The 21,319-nt window shown below is 42.7% G+C and overlaps 1 protein-coding gene across 1 annotated transcript in view; it reads left to right on the plus strand.

Moving 5' to 3' along the window:
* slc4a4a (solute carrier family 4 member 4a) overlaps positions 1-21,319 on the plus strand; it is a 229,100-nt gene that overhangs the window by 174,421 nt on the left and 33,360 nt on the right. Inside the window, 3 exon segments of the mRNA XM_034170791.1 lie at positions 10,771-10,932; positions 11,452-11,630; positions 19,492-19,564. Coding sequence (XP_034026682.1) covers positions 10,771-10,932; positions 11,452-11,630; positions 19,492-19,564 — 414 coding nt within the window.

Consider the following 21,319-nt stretch of genomic DNA (forward strand, 5'->3'; position numbering starts at 1 on the left):
GCTGCGACGGTTTCGTACACACTCGTGTTCGCGCGCACAAACACAGTGCGAGCATGTGGAAAGTCTTGCACACAGCAGCGGAGGGAAATTTAATAAAACACCACAATTAATAATACTTAATTCCTGTTATAAAGAGCTGATTTAGCTACCGCCTAGACATACACCAGGAAGTATTGAAATGACATGGAGTACTGTTCTCCCTACTGGCTCCCGTGTCATGAAGAGCCGGGCTCTCGCGTCATGAACACATCAGCCGGCATGGTGTGTCCAGTGCATAATCATGTGTTTTAATTATTACAAGGTGGGGAAATCCCACAGTGACACACGCCTCGCAGGGGTGTCCTGTGGGGTGATCTCTTGCATGGCATGATATTCACCAGTGTTGCGGTGCGCTGATGCGGTGGTCAGCTGAAGCAATGTGTTTTAATATATTTGCACGTGAGGACAGCATGCCGACGTCCGCGCTTCACGGTGCAGTTATGCGAGGTCATACTCTACAAGTTACTACAGGTGTTCCCCAGCTGTAACTTGTGAGCACAGATATCTGAACAGATGCACGTCGCAGGGGGGACACGTCCACCTTTGTCTGCCGACCTCGTCAGCTCACAGAAAAAAAGGCTCACCCTCTGTACCTTCATTCTGTGATTTTTATTTTATGTACAGTAATTATCAGCATGTCACGAGGACATGAGCGCCCACCCACACATGTGCATTGCTTGTTCACCAGCTGAGCTGCAGTGCACAGCGGTCAGCTGTTTCAGCAGCAAACTGCACTGGGTAGCATCCCAAACTCCGGGGCCCTCAGCCACAGCTGACAATGTTGGATTCATGGTGTGTGTTTGTGTGTGTGTGTGTGTGTGTGTGTGTGTGTGTGTGTGTGTGTGTGTGTGTGTGTGTGTGTGTATGGGGGGGTGTGTGTGTGATGATGACGCACTCCACATGCCGTGTGTGTGTGTGTTTGGGGGGGGGTAATTCGGAATAGTCACGCCCTTGTGTGTTGCTAGGTTACGCCACACTCGTGTTACACTTTTCAGTTTTCACAAACAGCTCGAATATGGTCGCCTGCTGTCTACTCTCATACACCTGGAATTTGACTGACACCTGTGAGAGAGGAGTCAAATGGGCACTCGCATGGCACTTGCTGTCTTTCGGCCACTGGTGTGTGCGAATGGATGTCGTGACAGTTGAATGAGGCATTTGAGGCAGCTTCAATTTTTCACAAGTGCCATTTGACTCCTCCTTGGTGCGCCATTCTGCCTCAATCATGTTATGTGTGAAGGGGCTCTTATCAGTGCTCCAGGATATTTGATCTGCCTCTGAATGTCATTGTCCAGTCACATCTCACCCATTCTAGTGCGATTGCAGTCAGGTTGAAAATCGAATTACCACATCTCTTCCAGACTTTAAATCAATATTTGTTACAAAACAGATCTTTCAACGTAATCTTTATGGGTTCTGTGTGAGTACAGCATGTTATGTGTTTGCATTACACTGCAACTGTACTGTGAAAAGCGTGGGTTGTGGCATTCATCGATGCTGCGTTCAAAACCCCTGACAAGCTTGGAGCCTCAGACTCTGAGCTTAATAAGTGTATTTACAGACTAAATGAGCGGGGGGGGGGGGGGTGTTTTTGGATGTTTCTCTTGGTGAGTGCATTGCTGTCATGCAAACCATTTGTCATTATTATTTATTTATTTATTAATTTTATTTTATTATATTATGGCTGTCAAAATAACATATTATCATTCATTCATCATTCATCTTCAACCGCTTATCCAGGATCGGGTCACTGGGGCTCAGCTCCCTTTTCGTCACAACAGTACGGTAGAGCGAATGCAATACCACCCCTGATGCACTGATTCGCCCAATCTCATGCTCTATTGTCCCCTCACTTGTGAACAAGACCCCGAGGTACTTGAACTCCTTCACTTGGGGCAAGACCACATTCCCTACCCGGAGTAGGTAAAAGTAAGTCCCTTCGGCTGCTCCCTTGCTTGCACTCGGAGTCGCCACAGCAAATCCAAGGTGGATCTGCATGTTGAATTGGCACAGGTTTTTACGCCGAATGCCCTTCCTGACACAACTCCACATTACATGAAGAAATGTGGCAGGAGTGGGATTTGAACCCGGAACCTTCTGCACTGAAACCAAGTGCATTAACCACTTGGCCACCACCCCTGCCCCTACCCAGAGTAGGTAATCCATCGGTTTCCTGCTGAGAACCATGGCCTCAGATTTAGAGGTGCTGATCTTCATCCCAGCCGCTTCACACTCAGCTGTGAATCGATCCAGTGAATGTTGGAGGTTACAGACAGAAGAAGCCAACAGGACCACATCATCTGCAAAAAGCAGTGATGAGAACCTGAGCCCACCAAACTGGAAACCCTCCTCCCCCCAACTACACCTTGATATACTGTCTATGAATATCACAAACAGGATTGGTGACAAGGCACAGCCCTGGCGGAGGCCAACCCCCACCGGAAACAAGTCCGACTTACTGCCGAGCACCCGAACACAGCTCTCGCTTTGTGAGTACAGAGATTGGATGGCACAGAGAAGGGACCCCCTCACTCCATACTTCCGCAGCACCTCCTACAATATCTCCCGGGGTACCTGAACATATGCCTTCTCCAAGTCCACAAAACACATGTAGACTGGATGGGCATACTCCCAGGCACTCTCCAGGATCCTTGTGAGAGTGAAGAACTGGTCAGTTGTTCCATGACCAGAACGTAACCCGCATTGTTCATCTTCAATCAGAGGTTTGACTATCGGCCAAACCCTCCTTTCCAGCACCCTGGAGTAGGATTTACCAGGGAGGCTAAGTAGTGTGATGCCCCTGTAATTCGCACACACTCTCTGGTCCCCTTTTTTAAATATGGGGACCGCCACCCCAGTTTGTCACTCCTTAGGCGCTGTCCCAGACCTCAATGCAATGTTGAAGAGACGTCTCATCCAAGACAGTCCCTCCACACCCAGAGCCTTCAGCATTTCTGGACGGATCACATCAACCCCCGGGGCCTTGCCACTGCGGAGTTGTTTGACTGTGAATTTAGTGAATTCAGTAATTTCCACCAGGGAAATTGATGAAAATCCTCCATCATCTTCCAGCTCTGCCCCTGCTATGGAGGGCACTCCGGTCTGATGCAGGAGTTCCTCAAAGTGTCCATTCCAGTGCCGGATTACATCTGCAGTTGAGGTCATCAGAGTCCTGTCCTTACTGCAGGCAGCTTGGATGGTTCCCCATTTTCCCCTCCGCCAGAAGCACCTTGGTGCTGACCGAAAGTCCTTCTCTATGGTTGCTCTGAACTCCTCCCACAACCACTGCTTTGTCTCCGCCACAGCAGAGGCTGCTGACCTTCGGGCCTGTCGGTACCTTGCAACTTCCTCCGGAGTCCTCCAAGATAACATATCCTGGAAGGATTCCTTCTTCAGTTGGACGGCTTCCCTGACCACTGGTGTCCACCACGGTGTTCGAGGGTTGTTGGCCCTTGAGGCACCTAAGACTTTCAGGCCACAGCTCCGCACTACAGCTTCAGCAATGGAAGCTTTGAACATTGCCTATTCTGGTTCAATGCCCCCAACCTCCACAGGGATACTAGAAAGGTTCTGCAGGAGGTGTGAGTTGAAGATCTGTCGGACAGTGGGCTCCTGCAGATGTTCCCAGTTCACCCACACTATCCGTTTGGGCTTACCAGGTCTGTGCTAAGTCCTCCCCCACCCTCTGATCCAACTCACCACCAGATGGTGATCAGTTGACAGCTCTGCCCCTCTCTTCTCCTGAGTGTCCAGAACATGCGGCCTCAAATCAGATGATACAACCACAAAATCGATCATCAATCTTTGGCCTAGGGTACTTTGGTACCATGAACACTTATGAGCATCCTTATGTTCGAACTTGGTGTTCGTTATGGACAGTCCATGACTAGCACAGAAGTCCAGTAACAAACGACCATTCGGGTTTAGATCGGGGAGGCCTTCCTCCCAATCACGCCTCTCCAGGTGCCTCTGTCATTGCCCACGTGTGATTTGAAGTCCCCCAGTAGAACAATGGAGTCCCCCACCAGAGCCCCTTACAGGACTCCTTTCAGGGACTCCAAGAATGCCAAATACTCCAAACTGCTGTTGGATGCATCTGCACAAACAACAGTCAGAGTGTTCCCCTCCACCCCCATAAGGCACAGGGAGGCAATCCTCTCATCTACTGGGGTAAACTTCAGTGTAGCGGCGCTTTGCCGGGGACTCATGAGTATCCCCACAACCACCCAGCGCTTCACACCCTGGGCAACCCCAGAGAAGAATATGGTCCAACCCCTATCAATGAGAGTGGTTCCAGAGCCGAGGATGTGTGTGGAGGCGAAGCCCAGCAGATCTAACTGGTATCGCTCCACCTCCCGCACAAGCTCCGGCTCCTTCCCCCACAGCAAAGTGATGTTCCACACCCCCAGAGCTAGCCCCTGCCACCTGGGTCTGGTCCGCCGAGGCCCTCAAATTTCAATGTCACCGATGGGACAACGCACCCGACACCAGCGGTTCCCCCTGCAGGTGGTGAGCCCACAGGGTGGAGAAGAAAGATCCACGTTGCCTTTTCAGGCTGTGCCCAATTGGGCTCCTTGGCAAGCCCAGCCACCAGGCCCTTGCTGACGGGTCCTACATCCAGGACAACACATTCATTTACATTAAATAATTACAACACCTATACAGGTTCACTTTGCTCCATTTTGTTTAGATGTCACTGACTTGGTCTGTAGATAAAATGTTTTTGAGAGCACTCGGTTAGATGTCCATGGCTTTTGACACTTTTTTTTGCACGGTTTAAACAACAGCACCAGGACAGAAGTATTTAATTTTTTAAAAAGCAACTCATGTAGTCAGCACAGCCACAGTTAGTTTATGTGGTTAAAACAGCCTCGTTAAACAAAACAGCCTCCTCCTGCTTCGAGAGACATGGAGGTAAAGTACACATTAAATAGTTTTCATAGAAAGATAACTTGCTAAGTAACTGTCAATGTTTTATCTCAAATGTGGGAGTTTATTCGTTTACCACTGTTAGGCTTTACTGATTGCTAATTAACAGTTTTACGGCGTTCCGACAGGCTAAAAAACATTTGATTTATGATGCTTTTCATCCAGATTTTAATGTTCAATGGACAGATTTAAAAATAAAATAATCTTGGAGCAATAAGATAATTATTAAAGGGGTCATATTGTACAACATCACCTTATACATAACATCTCCAAAGTCCCACAGATCTGTGAGTGTTTTCACACATCCTCCCGATGTAAGATGAATTTATGCCACAGCTTAACACCTCTGTCACACATGTAACAGAAATAACCCAGATCCTCCTTCTCATTTTACCTAAGAATAACACACACACACACACACACACACACACACACACACACACACACACACACACACACACACACACACACACACACACACACACACACACACACACACACACACACACACACACACACAAATCTGTGCAGCATTTTTTCATCTGAAAATCACGAAGACAAGTTCCTTAATCCCTAGTTGCTCCCAGTGTGAATAAGTGGATTAAATTATTGCGGAGCCACTTCTTTTTGATGAACATTTTTCTTCTGAACATTCCTGGATGAAACTTTCTTCCATAGCTTTCTGCCTGTAATTTATGTAGCTAGAGGAGAAATCTTTCTATTGTATGCTGCTATCTAGTCGAGGTTTTGCTGTATGAGTTAATCAGCTAATAACACATTGATATGAGGGTGATTCTTTAACTATGGGCACTATTGGCCTTGTAAATGTAATTTCCACCACACCATTGCCTTACAGCATAAAGCGCCTTGGGGCAACTGTTTGTTGTGATTTGGCGCTATATACATATGCTCTGATGTCACTGTTTATCTCCATAGAAACTACCCAAACAATCTTTCATACAAACTGTTTAAAGGGACATTACAGTGTTGTGGTGGAAATTACGGCAATAGTGTGGGACAACTACATTTTGTTTAAAAAAATCACAACAGTTGTATGACATTGAATACCCCAATTATGTTTTGATTATTTTACTGATATTTTATTCAGAGATATTTTAAAACATTAGAAAAAACGTTTCTTTACCATTCATTTTTATCATTGAAGATCAAAAGTCTGGGTGTGGGACAAGCACAAAACGGTAATATTTGCATATAATGATGCTGAAAAAAGGTGAAAAAGTCATCATAGACTACTAGAACAAATTTCTTAACACACTTTCATTGTAAAGATAACTATAAAAGTGTGAAATTTCCACTTTTTTCTGTTTTTCATACAATATGATTAAAGGACATAATAAGTGCCCGTAGTCTAAAAATCAGCCATGAATGCCTTGCTTGAATGGGTCACCTTAATCATTATCAAAAAATTGCCCCTCCTGAGAAATTTTTTCAGGAGCCGCCACTGGTAAATATGATATTTTACTGAACACTTTGTGAATTCTTTTCATGCTGGACAGTTCCAGCATCATCACAAAGGCACAGCCCTCTTTTGTGATCATAGCACAGTTCCTCACACACACTATTTTCTTGAAAACCTGATCATTTATTTTCATGTTTTATAATTCATTTTAACTAATCATTAATAATAATTTATTTATATTGTAGTTTCAAGTGGAACACATTTACAATGTGGCTTACAAAATTAAACATTGAGGCACAATAATGATAATAAAAATACATCTATAACAACAATTTAATATTGAAACTAGTAAAATATACAAACCAGCAGATGTAATTAATAAATTAAATAACTCTATTTTTAATTTTGTATTGCACTGTTCTGTGTCATGACTCCATGATGGTCGCTCCCCTCAAACAGTGATATTTTATTCTGTCCATTTAATGTCTTTCAGTTCATGCTGCATGTTGTCCTCTGATCATTTTTTCCTTTATTGCTAATGTGAAAATAGCTCTGTATCCATTGCGGAAGTACATCATGAAAACACAACCGTGATGATCAGTAGTTTAGTGACTCTACAGTGTGGCCAATAGGGCTGTACACAGTAAAATCACCAATGTTACTTTAACATTGACAGTGAACTTTTGGTCCCACTCTGACCAGAGTTGGACCATATGTTCACTGCCAGTGTTCATTTTACACTGGTGATTTTACTGTGAGTCATAAGTAGCCAATCAGTGATCACCATGGTAGTAGCCCTGTCCCTAGTATCCAGTTCGTTCTGGTTCTTAGTACATGTTGAACTGGGTCAAATGACATTAACCAGTGGACACCACATTGTCTGACATGTGTGACAGCTGCTTTTTGATGTGTAAGAAAATGAGTCTTTGAAAACAGGACTTGAATGAAAAGATCAGATTCCTTGCAGACAAGGCAGTTATCTTGTCAGCTTTTTGATATGGGTCAGATCTCTAACTCAGCCATTTGGAAGGCTTTCTTCAGTGCTGTCTTTGAATCATCTTGAAGGTTATCTTGGAGAACGACAGGACCAAAATCAGTGTCCTTGATGAAACCATGCCCACTAGCTTTGGCACAATAATCAACAGGCATGTTCTTCAATGGGCAGGACACTTTCTTCAAATGGACTACAGTCAACTCTTGAACAAGAAATATCCTTTATGGTTAGCTCAAGTGAGGAACAGAATCAAGAATAGGATTGAAGAAGCACTATGATATTATCACAGCAATATTCAAAAGCAGCAACACTAATATTAACAAATAGAAAGCAGTTTCCCACGAGAAGACCACATGAAGATCCCTTATTGATAAAGGCGTGGATCACTTCACAAAATCCAAGAAGAAACAAATGGAAGAAAACAGAGTGATTAAAAAAAGAACAAACCTTTCTTCCTAAGTCTCCTCTCACTACTGCAGTAAGATATGTGTAGCCAATATTGGATTCATGAGCCACATCCAAAAGCACTAACATAGTTTCTGCCAGTGGAAGACAATCATCTTTGATCTTTAGGGAAAATGAAGAGTATTAAACACGAGGAGAGACAGCTGTTTTGCTGGTCTGTTTTATAGTAACATCATATTTGTGAAATACCTAAAGGTATGCTAAATGACATGATTGTCATGTTTACCTGGTTCTTTTTATGTAAAATTCTGCCCCTTACCAAAACCCAAACCATTGTATTCCTCATTTTGAGTTTATTCAAGGTCATGTTAGAAACCAGGCCTGGGACCCTCACAGACAGTGTCCATCTTGTGAAAGGCCCCTAAAATGAGTCATACAACACTTTTTATACCTTGTGGGTGTTAACATGGGTGTGGTTTAGTCTCACATTTCTAATGTTACTGGCTCTCACCAACAGGGGGAGCTCTCCCTGTGTCTGAAACTTGGACAGATGAGAGTAAAACTTTCTCAGAACTTCCAAACAAATAACACAAATACTTAATAGCTAACATAAAACAAAGAATTAGCACAGATATTATCTAACATGATGAACATTACTATCGCAGCCAACTGCTATTTTCTATGTTAACATTGAATGTCTTAATGGTATCCTGTGCAGAGAATAAAGCAACACTCTTTTCTCTGAGCTTTTCCGTCCCCTTCTTTAGATTCTCAGTCTGGAATGCACATTTAGTGCATGAGATTTCTGCATGTGCATACATGTTAGTCCTGACCTGTGAATCCCATGACCCTTCCATCCATTTATAGAAAGCAGGGATGGTTGGGGAGGAGTGGCTGAGAAGGGAAATATGTATTGATTCTGAAACCAGAGCTAGTGCAACATGTAGTGAGAGAAAAATCATTTTGGGTACCTTTAACGGACATGTCGCATGCTTTTTAACATCCCAGTTAGCAACACAACATCAAAGTACACATGACTGTAAGTCTCCCTGCACACATGCGCTCATAATTAGTGGTTTCTGATGTTTTTTCCTCTCCCGAAGCGAGGTAACAGGTGCATTTCCATAAAACGTCTCACTTGGCAATTCTCTGCATTTCTCTGCGTGTGCTGTAGTTAATACATGATGTAGTTAAACATCCCAGACAGAGACAGACAGAGGGAAACGAATGCGGTTATGTCTGATAACAAAGCTTCAGAGCTTTTCTTTGAAAGCAGCGGCTCGGATTTACAGAGGAGATGACACACTTCACCTCAGAACTCAACTTTTTCAGTCTGTCTGATTTTGGAACTTACAGTGTTGTGACGCTGCTGTTTGTGTCACAGCTGCTGGTTTACTGCTGCTGTGATCACGGACATGTCTGGACACGTAGGTGTTTGTCTCGTATTGGAAAAACTCAGAAGACGCTATTTTCAGGACATAATGGAGTCTCTAATGTGCCACAAACCTGACAGAATTTGGGTTGAAGGCAGAGCTGCGATCAGACATCATGCTGATTGCCTGCGCATGCGCGATTAGAACCTGAGACCAAGTGGACCTGGACATTATTCTTTGGCCGAGTGGAACTTGAAAATTATCTCTGGCTGTGGATCCATGTGAGGACGAGTGGACCGTTCTAAGGTTCACAATCGCAATTGCAATCATGCGCACGCATGATGTGTGCATGAGGGCTTGTTTTTGTTGTGGACTAATTTGGAACTCTTTACACTGGGGTGAGTGGAATGTTTTTTTCAGCTTTTGCTTTGTGTTCTTTTGAATTGAGCTTTCAATGCAAGTTTTTATTTATTTTGAGAGAGTCTGTGGATTTGTGTGTGTGTGTGTGTGGGGGGGGCACTGTTTTAACCCCCAATTTACACGGACGTCTGGCTGAATTTGTACAATATATAATCAGTATTAAGCTTGTAGACTCTCTCAAATGTCACAAAACTGTTAATCTCTATAAGGAACATTTTAAAAGAGAAATAATGTTGAATAATCCCTTTAAAAAACAGCAGACGTGCAGGTTAACACGGCTGTTACGCTGTTTTAACCTGCGTGTCAGCTGTTTATTGCCGCTTAATGAACTTGGAATGTCTCTGTGACATTTGTACAGGCAACATGATGACATGTATATATATATATATATATATATATATATATATATATATATATATATATATATATATATTCGATTTTTCAGTTATATACAACACATATTAGTGTTTTTAACAGGCTGCGTTTATGACTAATTGCTGCAGCTGCACAAAACCTTCTCACAGCTGCTGCTTTTACCGTGACTGCATCAAAATGAACAGTTATCACTTATAAACGAGTCGTCATAACACAACATCATACTTGTGTAAACTTTGGAATTAATTTGTGTCCCAGTTCTTAACGTTAGCAGATACATTCCATTGAAGCTCACGCTGGGACGCTTCTCGTAATGACGTCACCTGTCGGAAACACCCGAGTACTCACTGTTTTCGGAAGTCTTTGCTGCGAATGCCATATATTTTGAGTCATGGAAGCGCACAAAGTAATCCCGGTGGATCATTGGATGTCACTAACAGCTTAAATCTAAATTGTTATGATTTTAGTGCGATGTGTCCTTTAAATAATTTTTATTTGTTTGGGTTGAACATCACCCAAAGGAAAATGCCTCATTTTAGTTTGTATTTTGTCTCCGAGAATTATTTTACAACTTGATGAGATCTCTTTTGAGACATAAATGAAGACAAATTTGAGATTTTGTGCATCTTTCTGTTCTGGAGAAAAAACTGAGAGACGGGAGAAATAAGCTATAGACACATTGTAATTTCACACACACCTCATAGTTGTCTTGGAGAAATAAATGGATCTTGTTTCTAGTTTTCTTTTCCTTTGCAGTGTCACACTTCACTTGGCTTAGTTATTAAATGTCCTGTTTTTTGTTGTTGTTTTTTTAGCCAACCAGTCCGAAACGTGGATGGTTTGTGCCACCATTCGGCGGAAACCCCTGGTGGGTTTACCTGGCATCAGCTCTTCCTGCCCTTCTGGTCACCATACTGGTGTTCATGGACCAACAGATTACTGCCGTGATTGTTAACAGGAAGGAAAACAAGCTAAAGGTGAGTGACCTGAAATTCACACTTGAAGCAAGCTGGTCAGTCCAAAAAAATAAATAAAATGTTGCTTCTAATGGGTGACACACATGCCTTAGAGAGTATGTGTGGATTGATGTATTTTAAATAATGAGATGAATGATGAATGAGTGGTACATATCTCCAACAATCGGGAAACATTGGGAGTGGCTGTTCTAAACAAGGCAACTTGATAGCCCTGGCTCTTTTTATTTTATATTATGGGTGTATGTATGTATATTATGTATGTTAAAAGATACCATCATGTCTCAAATTAGGGGCTTTAATGGTCATCACATATATCTGTCACAATCCAATATTTCACATAGTATATAGTTTTTACAGTTATTTATGGGAATTTTTTGGACCCAATGACTGACTCCATTAATCCTGTGCTTGCTGTGTGATATGAGGCCATGTGTTTAATTGTTGTACTAGTTTGCATGTACCCTCAGCATGCTCATGCATGACTTTTGACCATTTATTTGTGTTTACTGGGTGAACCAGAAAGGGGCAGGTTACCATCTGGACCTGTTCTTGGTGGCAATTCTGATGGTCATTTGCTCTTTCATGGGTCTGCCGTGGTACGTGGCAGCCACTGTCATCTCTATCGCTCACATCGACAGTTTGAAGATGGAAACAGAAACATCAGCTCCCGGAGAGCAACCAAAGTTCCTGGGTGTCAGGTAGGTACATTGCAACAGTTTGTTACTTTTGACTCTGTTAAGGGCCCTGTCCCACTGGCGTTTAGGAGGATTTGCGGATGGAATGCGCACAAAAGTGGCCCACATCCGCCAAACAACCGCAGTAACCGTGCAACATCCCTGTATGAGTTGGCCGCCATCCGAACACGTCCGTGATCATCCGCAGAGGCACGCATGTCCGCAGCCAGGATTTTTGAGCGGCTCAAAAATCCTGCTGCAGATGAGATCCGCATCACTGCCTGAACACATACTGAAGACATACGCAGGACATACACAACCAACGCGCCGCATATCCCCTGTCATCAGCTGATATCCACAACCGACGGGTTGGCGCGGCTTGGCGGCGGACCGGGACAGCGTGCAAAACAGATATGACGCGTGCCCAGCACGGCCACATCACGGTCGCAAATGGTATGTCGCGCATGCAGACAGAGTGGGCACAGATGGAGCGAGTGCATCACGGCCGCTGTGCCCCTCATGGGTGCGCCTCCGCGGCCGCCTTCGCTTCTGTTTCCTGTTATATCCGCTTTTCTTCCTCATGTATTCGCTGATCCACCCCGGGACATTTGTCATTTCCGCCCACCTTTGTTGCGGACGCTCAGCTTTTGTCTCCTCATTTCATGCACAAATCCTCCTAAACGCCAGTGGGACAGGGCCCTAAGGAAGGTGCGATTTTCGATTTCAAATTTGTCATGTTGCACTCAGCGAGGTTGCTGCTAGAACTACAAAACTGTCTGTTTGGAGCTTTAAATAGCTGAGCGCTCTGACTCTGAGGTTACACCACAGAGGTTAATAATAAGTACTAGAGTTCGCACTCCCAATGCTGCCTGCTAAACGTGAATGTCCCTTTATGGACAGTGACATGACACCTCCTAACCGGGCAAAATATTGACGAAGTGGCCAGATGTTAATGCATTTTCAATACGGATATGCGACTGAACACAATTAGAAAAACGCTCCAGCTGCTGAGCTGAGACATCCTGCTGCTGTTGTGTTCCTATATTGACCGAGTTTCATTCATGAAGTCAGTGGTGTGGGTGCACATCTCTGTGTGAGGCTGTGACTGTAAGTGGCAGAGTGTGGGTCGTTTTACTCTGTGAGCAGCAGCTCGGTTTTTTTAAGGTGCAAAATTTAAAAAAAAAAATTGTCGGCCTTGTCGAACAATTTTAATCACTAACAACAAATATTTTAACTAGACATCACTCTAGCAGGGGAAATATCAACGGTAACTTCAAAAACCATCAGCAGACCAATTAGGTTCCGATAAATTTAGTTCCGATAACTTTTAGAACACTAAAGTTTTTTTGCATAAATAAAATGGTAAATGGACTGCATTTATATAGCGCTTTTCCATCTGCATCATACGCTCAAATAATTTACAAATAATGCCTCACATTCACCTGATGTCAGGGTGCTGCCATACAAGGTGCCCACTACACACCGGGAAAAATAGGAGATTAAAGACCTTGCCCAAGGGCCCTTAGAGATTTTCCAGTCAGGCTGGGATTTGAACCAAGGATCTTCTGGCTCAAGCCCAACACCTTAACCACTAGACCATCACCAACCTTCACGTAACGGTGAATAATGTTTATAAATCCTGTTGGCTCCTGTCTGCTATGTATTTTGCAGCAATGAAGCAGTTACGGGGAGCTGAGCTCAACTCTACCCCAGCAGTAGGGGTCTGGCCACCAGGCTGCTACAAAAAAACAAAAGTCATTAGCCTTTACAGCATACAGTGTTCCAGCCATGATGCCGAAGTCCTCAAAAGAAAGCAGGTTTGACTTATGGTTTTGATTTATAAACCAAATTAATCTGGATAGTTTAACGACATTAATGTCAACTCTGTCATTTGTACAAAGTGAAAATATAACGTATGTCTTTTAATTTTAAGATAATTCGCTAATTCTGGTGTTTTGAACATATTAGCACACACACAGATGCCAAACTACATTATGGGTAAACTGAGCCTGTGATAACCGATTAGTTGATTCATTTAGCCAACACAAAACGTAGCGTGTGTGTTGGTTTTTACAAATAAATGTATATTTGTAAAATATGTCATATTTTTCATTTGTTAAAAAAAGCCATTTGCAAAACTGAAAATTCTGTTTAAGTTGTGATTCAGCCAGGCGGCAACAACCATGTGATATAACCAGGCACCATTCACACTGCCATCCAGTCGATGGGTCAAAATGCCTAGAACACTACCATCTACTGGATGGCATATTACATACTGGGATATTATGTTACTATGCTTTTTACTTTTTTACTCTTTTACTGTACTTTGTAATCTTTTAATTCATGTTATTTTGTTTCCTGAATTGTTTTGTGTGAAGCATCTTGAGGCGACTCTTTTGTGATTTGGCGCTATATAGAGTGAATAAATTGAATTGTAATTGAGGCTCAGTGTACCCATAATGTAGTTTGGCATCTGTGTGTGTTAATATGTTCAAAACTTCAGAATTAGTGCATTAATTTAAAATTAAAAGATATGTGTTATATTTTCACTTTGTACAAATGACAGACTTGACATATCAGAAGCGTTGGCATTGTTTAAACTCAAAATCGCCTTGTCAGTAGCTGAGAGTGTATTGGAAATAATATTGAAAGTTATTGGTTAGCAGTTAGCTGTAGCTTCCGATCAATTTTTTGGTGGTTTATCGGTTGAGTGTCATAAAAGAAAACTTTTCAGTTAGCTGATTAGCGGTTATCAAAGCTCACTTTTTGGTTAGCTGTGCCCACCACTGGGCATGCATCGCAAAACGTGTGCAAATCAAGGACTATTTGTAGATCACCCAAACTAAGGACCTCACTAGGGTTGACATTTTGACTGTTGGAATTTGGGAATGGTTCCAAACTAATATATGTAAGATGACTAAGATTATGGTTTGGAAGTTCCACACGAATAGCAGACCCAAAATATTTGACGTTGCAGAAACAGCCTGTGTGGCACCCTCAATTTTTGTCTTATACAGTGTAGTAACAGGCACAACATTTGCAAAACATACTCTTCTATGGTTTTATGGGTACCTATGTGGAAACAGGCCACAGTGTCAAATGAAAAAATTTCTCTCCCTGGCACATAAATTACAGTCGTCATAGTGAATTTCCTACACTAGTTTCCCCGCTAAGCTAATGGACTGTATATGTTGTGAAAGTGTAGTGACACGGACCCACAACAGGGGGCGCAAATGAACGGTCAATAGATGAGCCAAAAAATAACAATTTAATGTTGTGAAGGTGCACAACGAACATACAGACAATCTCAGAATATGATTACAGTCAATCCACAAAGGTGACGTGTGGGCAGGCTCGAGGATAGAAGACGTCTGTCCTGAGAAGAGCCGGAACCACACGATTTCCGCCGCCACCGAACCTGGTGAATACTGGAGCCGCCAAGTCCCGAATTCCCAGGTGATCACCGTCCCCGACTGTCGGATCTGCTACTGCTGGCGAAGAACAAAGACAGTCAAGTGTGGGTGTGTGTACACCCCGTAACAACAACGGTGGGAATGCCACCTCCACCTCTCACTCAATATTCTGTAGAGTACCGCAGTGATTCCTCAGGGGAAAAGAGTGCCGTCCTGCACTCACTCAGCTTCCACAGAAAGAGGAACCGGTACTCCTGCAAACACTCACAATATACAGATATATTGCAAAACACAAACGGCTGAGTCTATTACCTCCAAAGAAGTACGATATCTCGGCAACGAGGTGGAGATGACGTCTGGTCTTTATGGAGTGAGATGATGTAGAGTAGATGGGTGACAGCTGTCAAGAGATAATGAGTGACAGCTGTCACCCCCGGCTGTGTCCGTGGCAGCAGCGCCCTCTCGTGCCTGAAGCCCGCACTTCAGGCAGGGCGCCCACTGGTGGTGGGCCAGCAGTACCTCCTCTTCTGGCGGCCCACACAACAGTATACCCACGTTAATGCGAGGGCCTGCAGGTTCTCTAATCACCTGCTCCATGGCCTGCTGTAGAGTCCTAATGTTACCTACCCTCCCTGTAGAATTTTTTCTGTTTGCAGATGGCGGCACCTTCACCAGTAGGCTGAAGGCTGTCTGACATCAGCAAGCCACGGCCACCCCAGAGAGAGGGCCAGTTATCAATAAAACTAAAACCTTGCTGTTTGTAAAACTTCAAAGATAGCAGCCTGCTAAACGCTTCATCATTTCCCTGAGAGGAGAGGGGACGAGAGACTATTAATCAAAGTTAATGGCAGTTTATGTGAAATGCATAATCTTGAGGGAATAAATCAAATCAATTTTATTTATATAGCGCCAAATCACAACAAACAGCTGCCCCAAGGCGCTTTATATTGTAAGGCAAGGCCATACAATAATTACGGAAAAACCCCAACGGTCAAAACGACCCCCTGTGAGCAAGCACTTGGCGACAGTGGGAACGAAAATTCCCTTTTAACAGGAAGAAACCTCCAGCAGAACCAGGCTCAGGGAGGGGCAGTCTTCTGCTGGGACTGGTTGGGGCTGAGGGAGAGAACCAGGAAAAAGACATGCTGTGGAAGAGAGCAGAGATCAATCACTAATGATTAAATGCAGAGTGGTGCATACAGAGCAAAAAGAGAACGAAACACTCAGTGCATCATGGGAACCCCCCAGCAGTCTACGTCTATAGCAGCATAACTAAGGGATGGTTCAGGGTCACCTGATCCAGCCCTAACTATAAGCTTTAGCAAAAAGGAAAGTTTTAAGCCTAATCTTAAAAGTAGAGAGGGTGTCTGTCTCCCTGATCTGAATTGGGAGCTGGTTCCAGAGGAGAGGAGCCTGAAAGCTGAAGGCTCTGCCTCCCATTCTACTCTTACAAACCCTAGGAACTACAAGTAAGTCTGCAGTCTGAGAGCGAAGCGCTTTCTAATTTTAGAGATATTGCGCAAATGCAAAAAAGCAGTCCTACATATTTGTTTAATATGCGCATTGAATGACATATCCTGATCAAAAATGACTCCAAGATTTCTCACAGTATTACTAGAGGTCAGGGTAATGCCATCCAGAGTAAGGATCTGGTTAGACACCATGTTTCTAAGATTTGTGGGGCCAAGTACAATAACTTCAGTTTTATCTGAGTTTAAAAGCAGGAAATTAGAGGTCATCCATGTCTTTATGTCTGTAAGACAATCCTGCAGTTTAGCTAATTGGTGTGTGCCCTCTGGCTTCATGGATAGATAAAGCTGGGTATCATCTGCGTAACAATGAAAATTTAAGTAATGCTGTCTAATAATACTGCCTAAGGGAAACATGTATAAAGTGAATAAAATTGGTCCTAGCACAGAACCTTATGGAACTCCATAATTAACCTTAGACTGTGAAGAAGATTCCCCATTTACATGAACAAATTGTAATCTATTAGATAAATATGATTCAAACCACTGCAGTGCAGTGCCTTTAATACCTATGGCATGCTTTAATCTCTGTAATAAAATTTTATGGTCAACAGTATCAAAAGCAGCACTGAGGTCTAACAGAACAAGCACAGAGATGAGTCCACTGTCTGAGGCCATAAGAAGATCATTTGTAACCTGGGGTTGTTCTTATTTTCTTCAATTAGTGATGAGTAGTAAGATGTCCTAGCTTTACGGAGGGCTTTTTATAGAGCAGCAGACTCTTTTTCCAGGCTAAGTGAAGATCTTCTAAATTAGTGAGACGCCATTTCCTCTCCAACTTACGGGTTATCTGCTTTAAGCTGCGAGTTTGTGAGTTATACCACGGAGTCAGGCACTTCTGATTTAAGGCTCTCTTTTTCAGAGGAGCTACAGCATCCAAAGTTGCCTTCAATGAGGATGTAAAACTATTGACGAGATACTCTATCTCACTCACAGAGTTTAGGTAGCTACTCTGCACTGTGTTGGTATATGGCATTAGGGAACATAAAGAAGGAATCATATCCTTAAACCTAGTTACAGCGCTTTCTGAAAGACTTCTAGTGTAATGAAACGTATTCCCCACTGCTGGGTAGTCCATCAGAGTAAATGTAAATGTTATTAAGAAATGATCAGACAGAAGGGAGTTTTCAGGGAATACTGTTAAGTCTTCAATTTCCATACCATAAGTCAGAACAAGATCTAAGATATGATTAAAGTGGTGGGTGGACTCAGTTACATTTTGAGCAAAGCCAATTGAGTCTAATAATAGATTAAATGCAGTGTTGAGGCTGTCATTCTCAGCATCTGTGTGGATGTTAAAATCGCCCACTATAATTATCTTATCTGAGCTAAGCACTAAGTCAGACAAAAGTTCTGAAAATTCACAGAGAAACTCACAGTAACGACCAGGTGGACGATAGATAATAACAAATAAAACTGGTTTTTGGGACTTCCAATTTGGATGGACAAGACTAAGAGTCAAGCTTTCAAATGAATTAAAGCTCTGTCTGGGTTTTGGATTAATTAATAAGCTGGAATGGAAGATTTCTGCTAATCCTCCGCCTCAGCCCGTGCTACGAGTGTTCTGGCAGTTAGTGTGACTCGGGGGTGTTGACTCATTTAAACTAACATATTCATCCTACTGTAACCAGGTTTCTGTAAGGCAGAATAAATCAATATGTTGATCAATTATTATATCATTTACTAACAGGGACTTAGAAGAGAGAGACCTAATGTTTAATAGACCACATTTAACTGTTTTAGTCTGTGGTGCAGTTGAAGGTGCTATATTATTTTTTCTTTTTGAATTTTTATGCTTAAATAGATTTTTGCTGGTTATTGGTGGTCTGGGAGCAGGCACCGTCTCTACGGGGATGGGGTAATGAGGGGATGGCAGGGGGAGAGAAGCTGCAGAGAGGTGTGTAAGACTACAACTCTGCTTCCTGGTCCCAACCCTGGATAGTCACAGTTTGGAGGATTTAAGAAAATTGGCCAGATTTCTAGAAATGAGAGCTGCTCCATCCAAAGTGGGATGGATGCCGTCTCTATAACTAGGATAATAACTAGGAAACAGTTAGAGAATAAACTAAGATATTTGTTAAGCACCTATTATAGTGCATCCTGTGGTGAGACTAAGGGCCCCTTCACACATAGTACGAATAAGTACAACTCATGGCGACTCACAGTGGAACAGCTCGTATGAGCGAACCACACTTGTGGGGCATTTAGACAATTTTCACATCCAGCTCGACAGTGATCGTCTGCTGACTGTTGTCATGTTAACAGTGCAAATGGCCACACATTTTCTAAATGAGCAGTGTTAGATGTTCGTGTGTGTCAGCTGGAATTTGGCCGACACCTGCCGCAAGAGTTCAATGGGCTCTCACAGCGCACACTCTGTCTTTCAGCTGCTGTTGTGCGCAAATAGTTGTAGCAACAGGTGTACGAGGCGTAAGAGGCAGCTACGAATTTACACGTATTGCATACAATTCCTGCTTCAAGCGCAGTCCATGCACAATTCGACCACATTTGCACTATGTGTGAAGGGGCCCTCAAGCATACTCCCTCTCACAGTTCTCTACAGAATTAGTGTTTCTTCTTTTTGTTCTGTGCTGACAATATTTCCTGAAGGTAGCTTTCATTTGGGAATTTTCTTCTCTTTTTAAAGGTTTTTTTTTTCCTGTGACTTTTTGGAGACAACCTCCTGAACCTGTGATGTTTCAGCTGTAAGCTGAAATAATAAATCTTTGCTCTGTGAGACTCTGATATCTGTTGATGTAAGAACATCTTAACAGGATTTTTTCTTTTCTTTGGCCAAATTGAATGAAGTGATTAGAGCTGTTTCTGGGCTCATCTCTCTTTCTAATATTTACGTAGTAAGATGATATTTCTACAGCCCAACAGACAGTAAGTACTGCATTCCACCCTGTTATACTTTTATAATCTATTTATATTTTTTTACAGAGAGCAGAGAGTGACAGGTGTGTGTGTGTTCCTGCTGACAGGACTGTCTGTATTCATGGCACCTATTTTAAAGGTAAATAAAATCGTTTAGTGTCCCTAAGTGGTTTTTTCTGCATGTGAAGGTGTCCAATGTTGATAAAGAAAACTGCAACATTTGAAATACAGCCACTCATTTCCAAAATGTATTGTGTAAGCAGTGGCTAAGAGTGCACCAGATTGATTCCCATTTTTCACTCTTTATCTTAATTCAAATTCAAATTTCAAATGTATTAATTTATATAGCACCAATTCATGATAAAATCATCTCAAGGCGCTTCACACAAAAAACAATTAAAAAATTTAAAACACACAAAAAAAAACAACCATAAAAAAAGACAACCATAAAAGAATACAAGAATAAAAACACTTCATAATACTAATGATAAAACAGAGAAAACAAATGAGTCTTTAAACGTGACTTAAAAATCTCCACAGTATCCAACTGCCAAATGTGTGCTGGGAGATCATTCCACAGAGCTGGGGCACGGTAGGAGAAAGCTCTGTGACTGGCAGACTTTTTATTCACCCTGGGAACACACAAAAGTCCTACACCCTCAGAATGCAGGGCCCGAGCTGGTACATAAGGGCTTACCAGGTCAGCAAGATAGGGAGGTGCAAGTCCATGAATGATTTTATAAACTAATAACAGTACTTTAAAATCCGATCTTGCAGGAACAGGAAGCCAGTGCAGGGACGCCAAAACGGGTTTAATGTGGTCAAACTTTCTGCTTTGGGTCAAGAGTCTGGCAGCAGCATTTTGAACCAGTTGAAGACCCCTAATCCTGGACTGCGGTAAGCCAGAAAATAGAGCATTACAATAGTCCAATCTAGAAGAGACAAATACATGACTCAAAGTCTCAGCATCAGCCATTGACAGGATGGGACGAATCTTCCCTATATTTCGCAAATGGAAGAAAGCAGTCCTCGTAATGTCTCTAATGTGGAGATCAAAGGACAACGTAGGATCAAAAATTACTCCAAGGTTCCTCACTTTATCCATATGATGTATAACACACGGACCTAAGCTAAGTGCTAGCTGATCAAATTTATACCGATACCTCGCTGGACCAAGAACCATAACTTCAGTCTTATCAGAATTTAAAAGTAGGAAGTTATTAGACATCCAACTTCTTACAGATCTAAGGCAATCTTCCAAAGATTTTATGTGAGTGAGATTACCAGTGTTATTGGCATGTATAATTGAGTGTCATCAGCATAGCAATGAAAGGAAATCCCAAAGCGCCGCAGGATATTCCCAAGAGGTGCTACATAAAGGGAAAAAAGCAGGGGCCTAAAACGGATCCCTGAGGAATCCCAAACTTCATGTCCCTACAATCAGAGGAGATGCCATTACACAGTACGCAGTAAGAGCGACTGGACAGGTATGACGTCAACCAGGCAAGAGCAGTTCCAGTAATCCCAAAGTGATTTTCCAGCCTATTGAGTAAAATATGATGATCCACAGTATCAAACGCAGCACTAAGATCCAGCAGCACCAAGACTGTAGTGGTATCTGAGTCCATTGCTCGCAAAAGGTCATTCACTACTTTAGTAAGTGCTGTCTCTGCGGAGTGATATTTCCTAAAAGCAGACTGCAGTGGCTCAAAAAGATTATTCGCAGTGAGGTAGTCCACGAGCTGTCGCGAAACCACTTTTTCCAGGATTTTAGAAAAAAATGATAGATTAGATATCGGTCTATAATTCTTCAATACACTAGGGTCGAGATTTGATTTCTTAAGTAATGGTTTGATCACTGCAGACTTGAAACATTTAGGAACAGATCCAGAAG

Source organism: Thalassophryne amazonica, chromosome 5 (assembly GCF_902500255.1).
Source record: "Thalassophryne amazonica chromosome 5, fThaAma1.1, whole genome shotgun sequence".
Classification (NCBI taxonomy): domain Eukaryota; kingdom Metazoa; phylum Chordata; class Actinopteri; order Batrachoidiformes; family Batrachoididae; genus Thalassophryne; species Thalassophryne amazonica.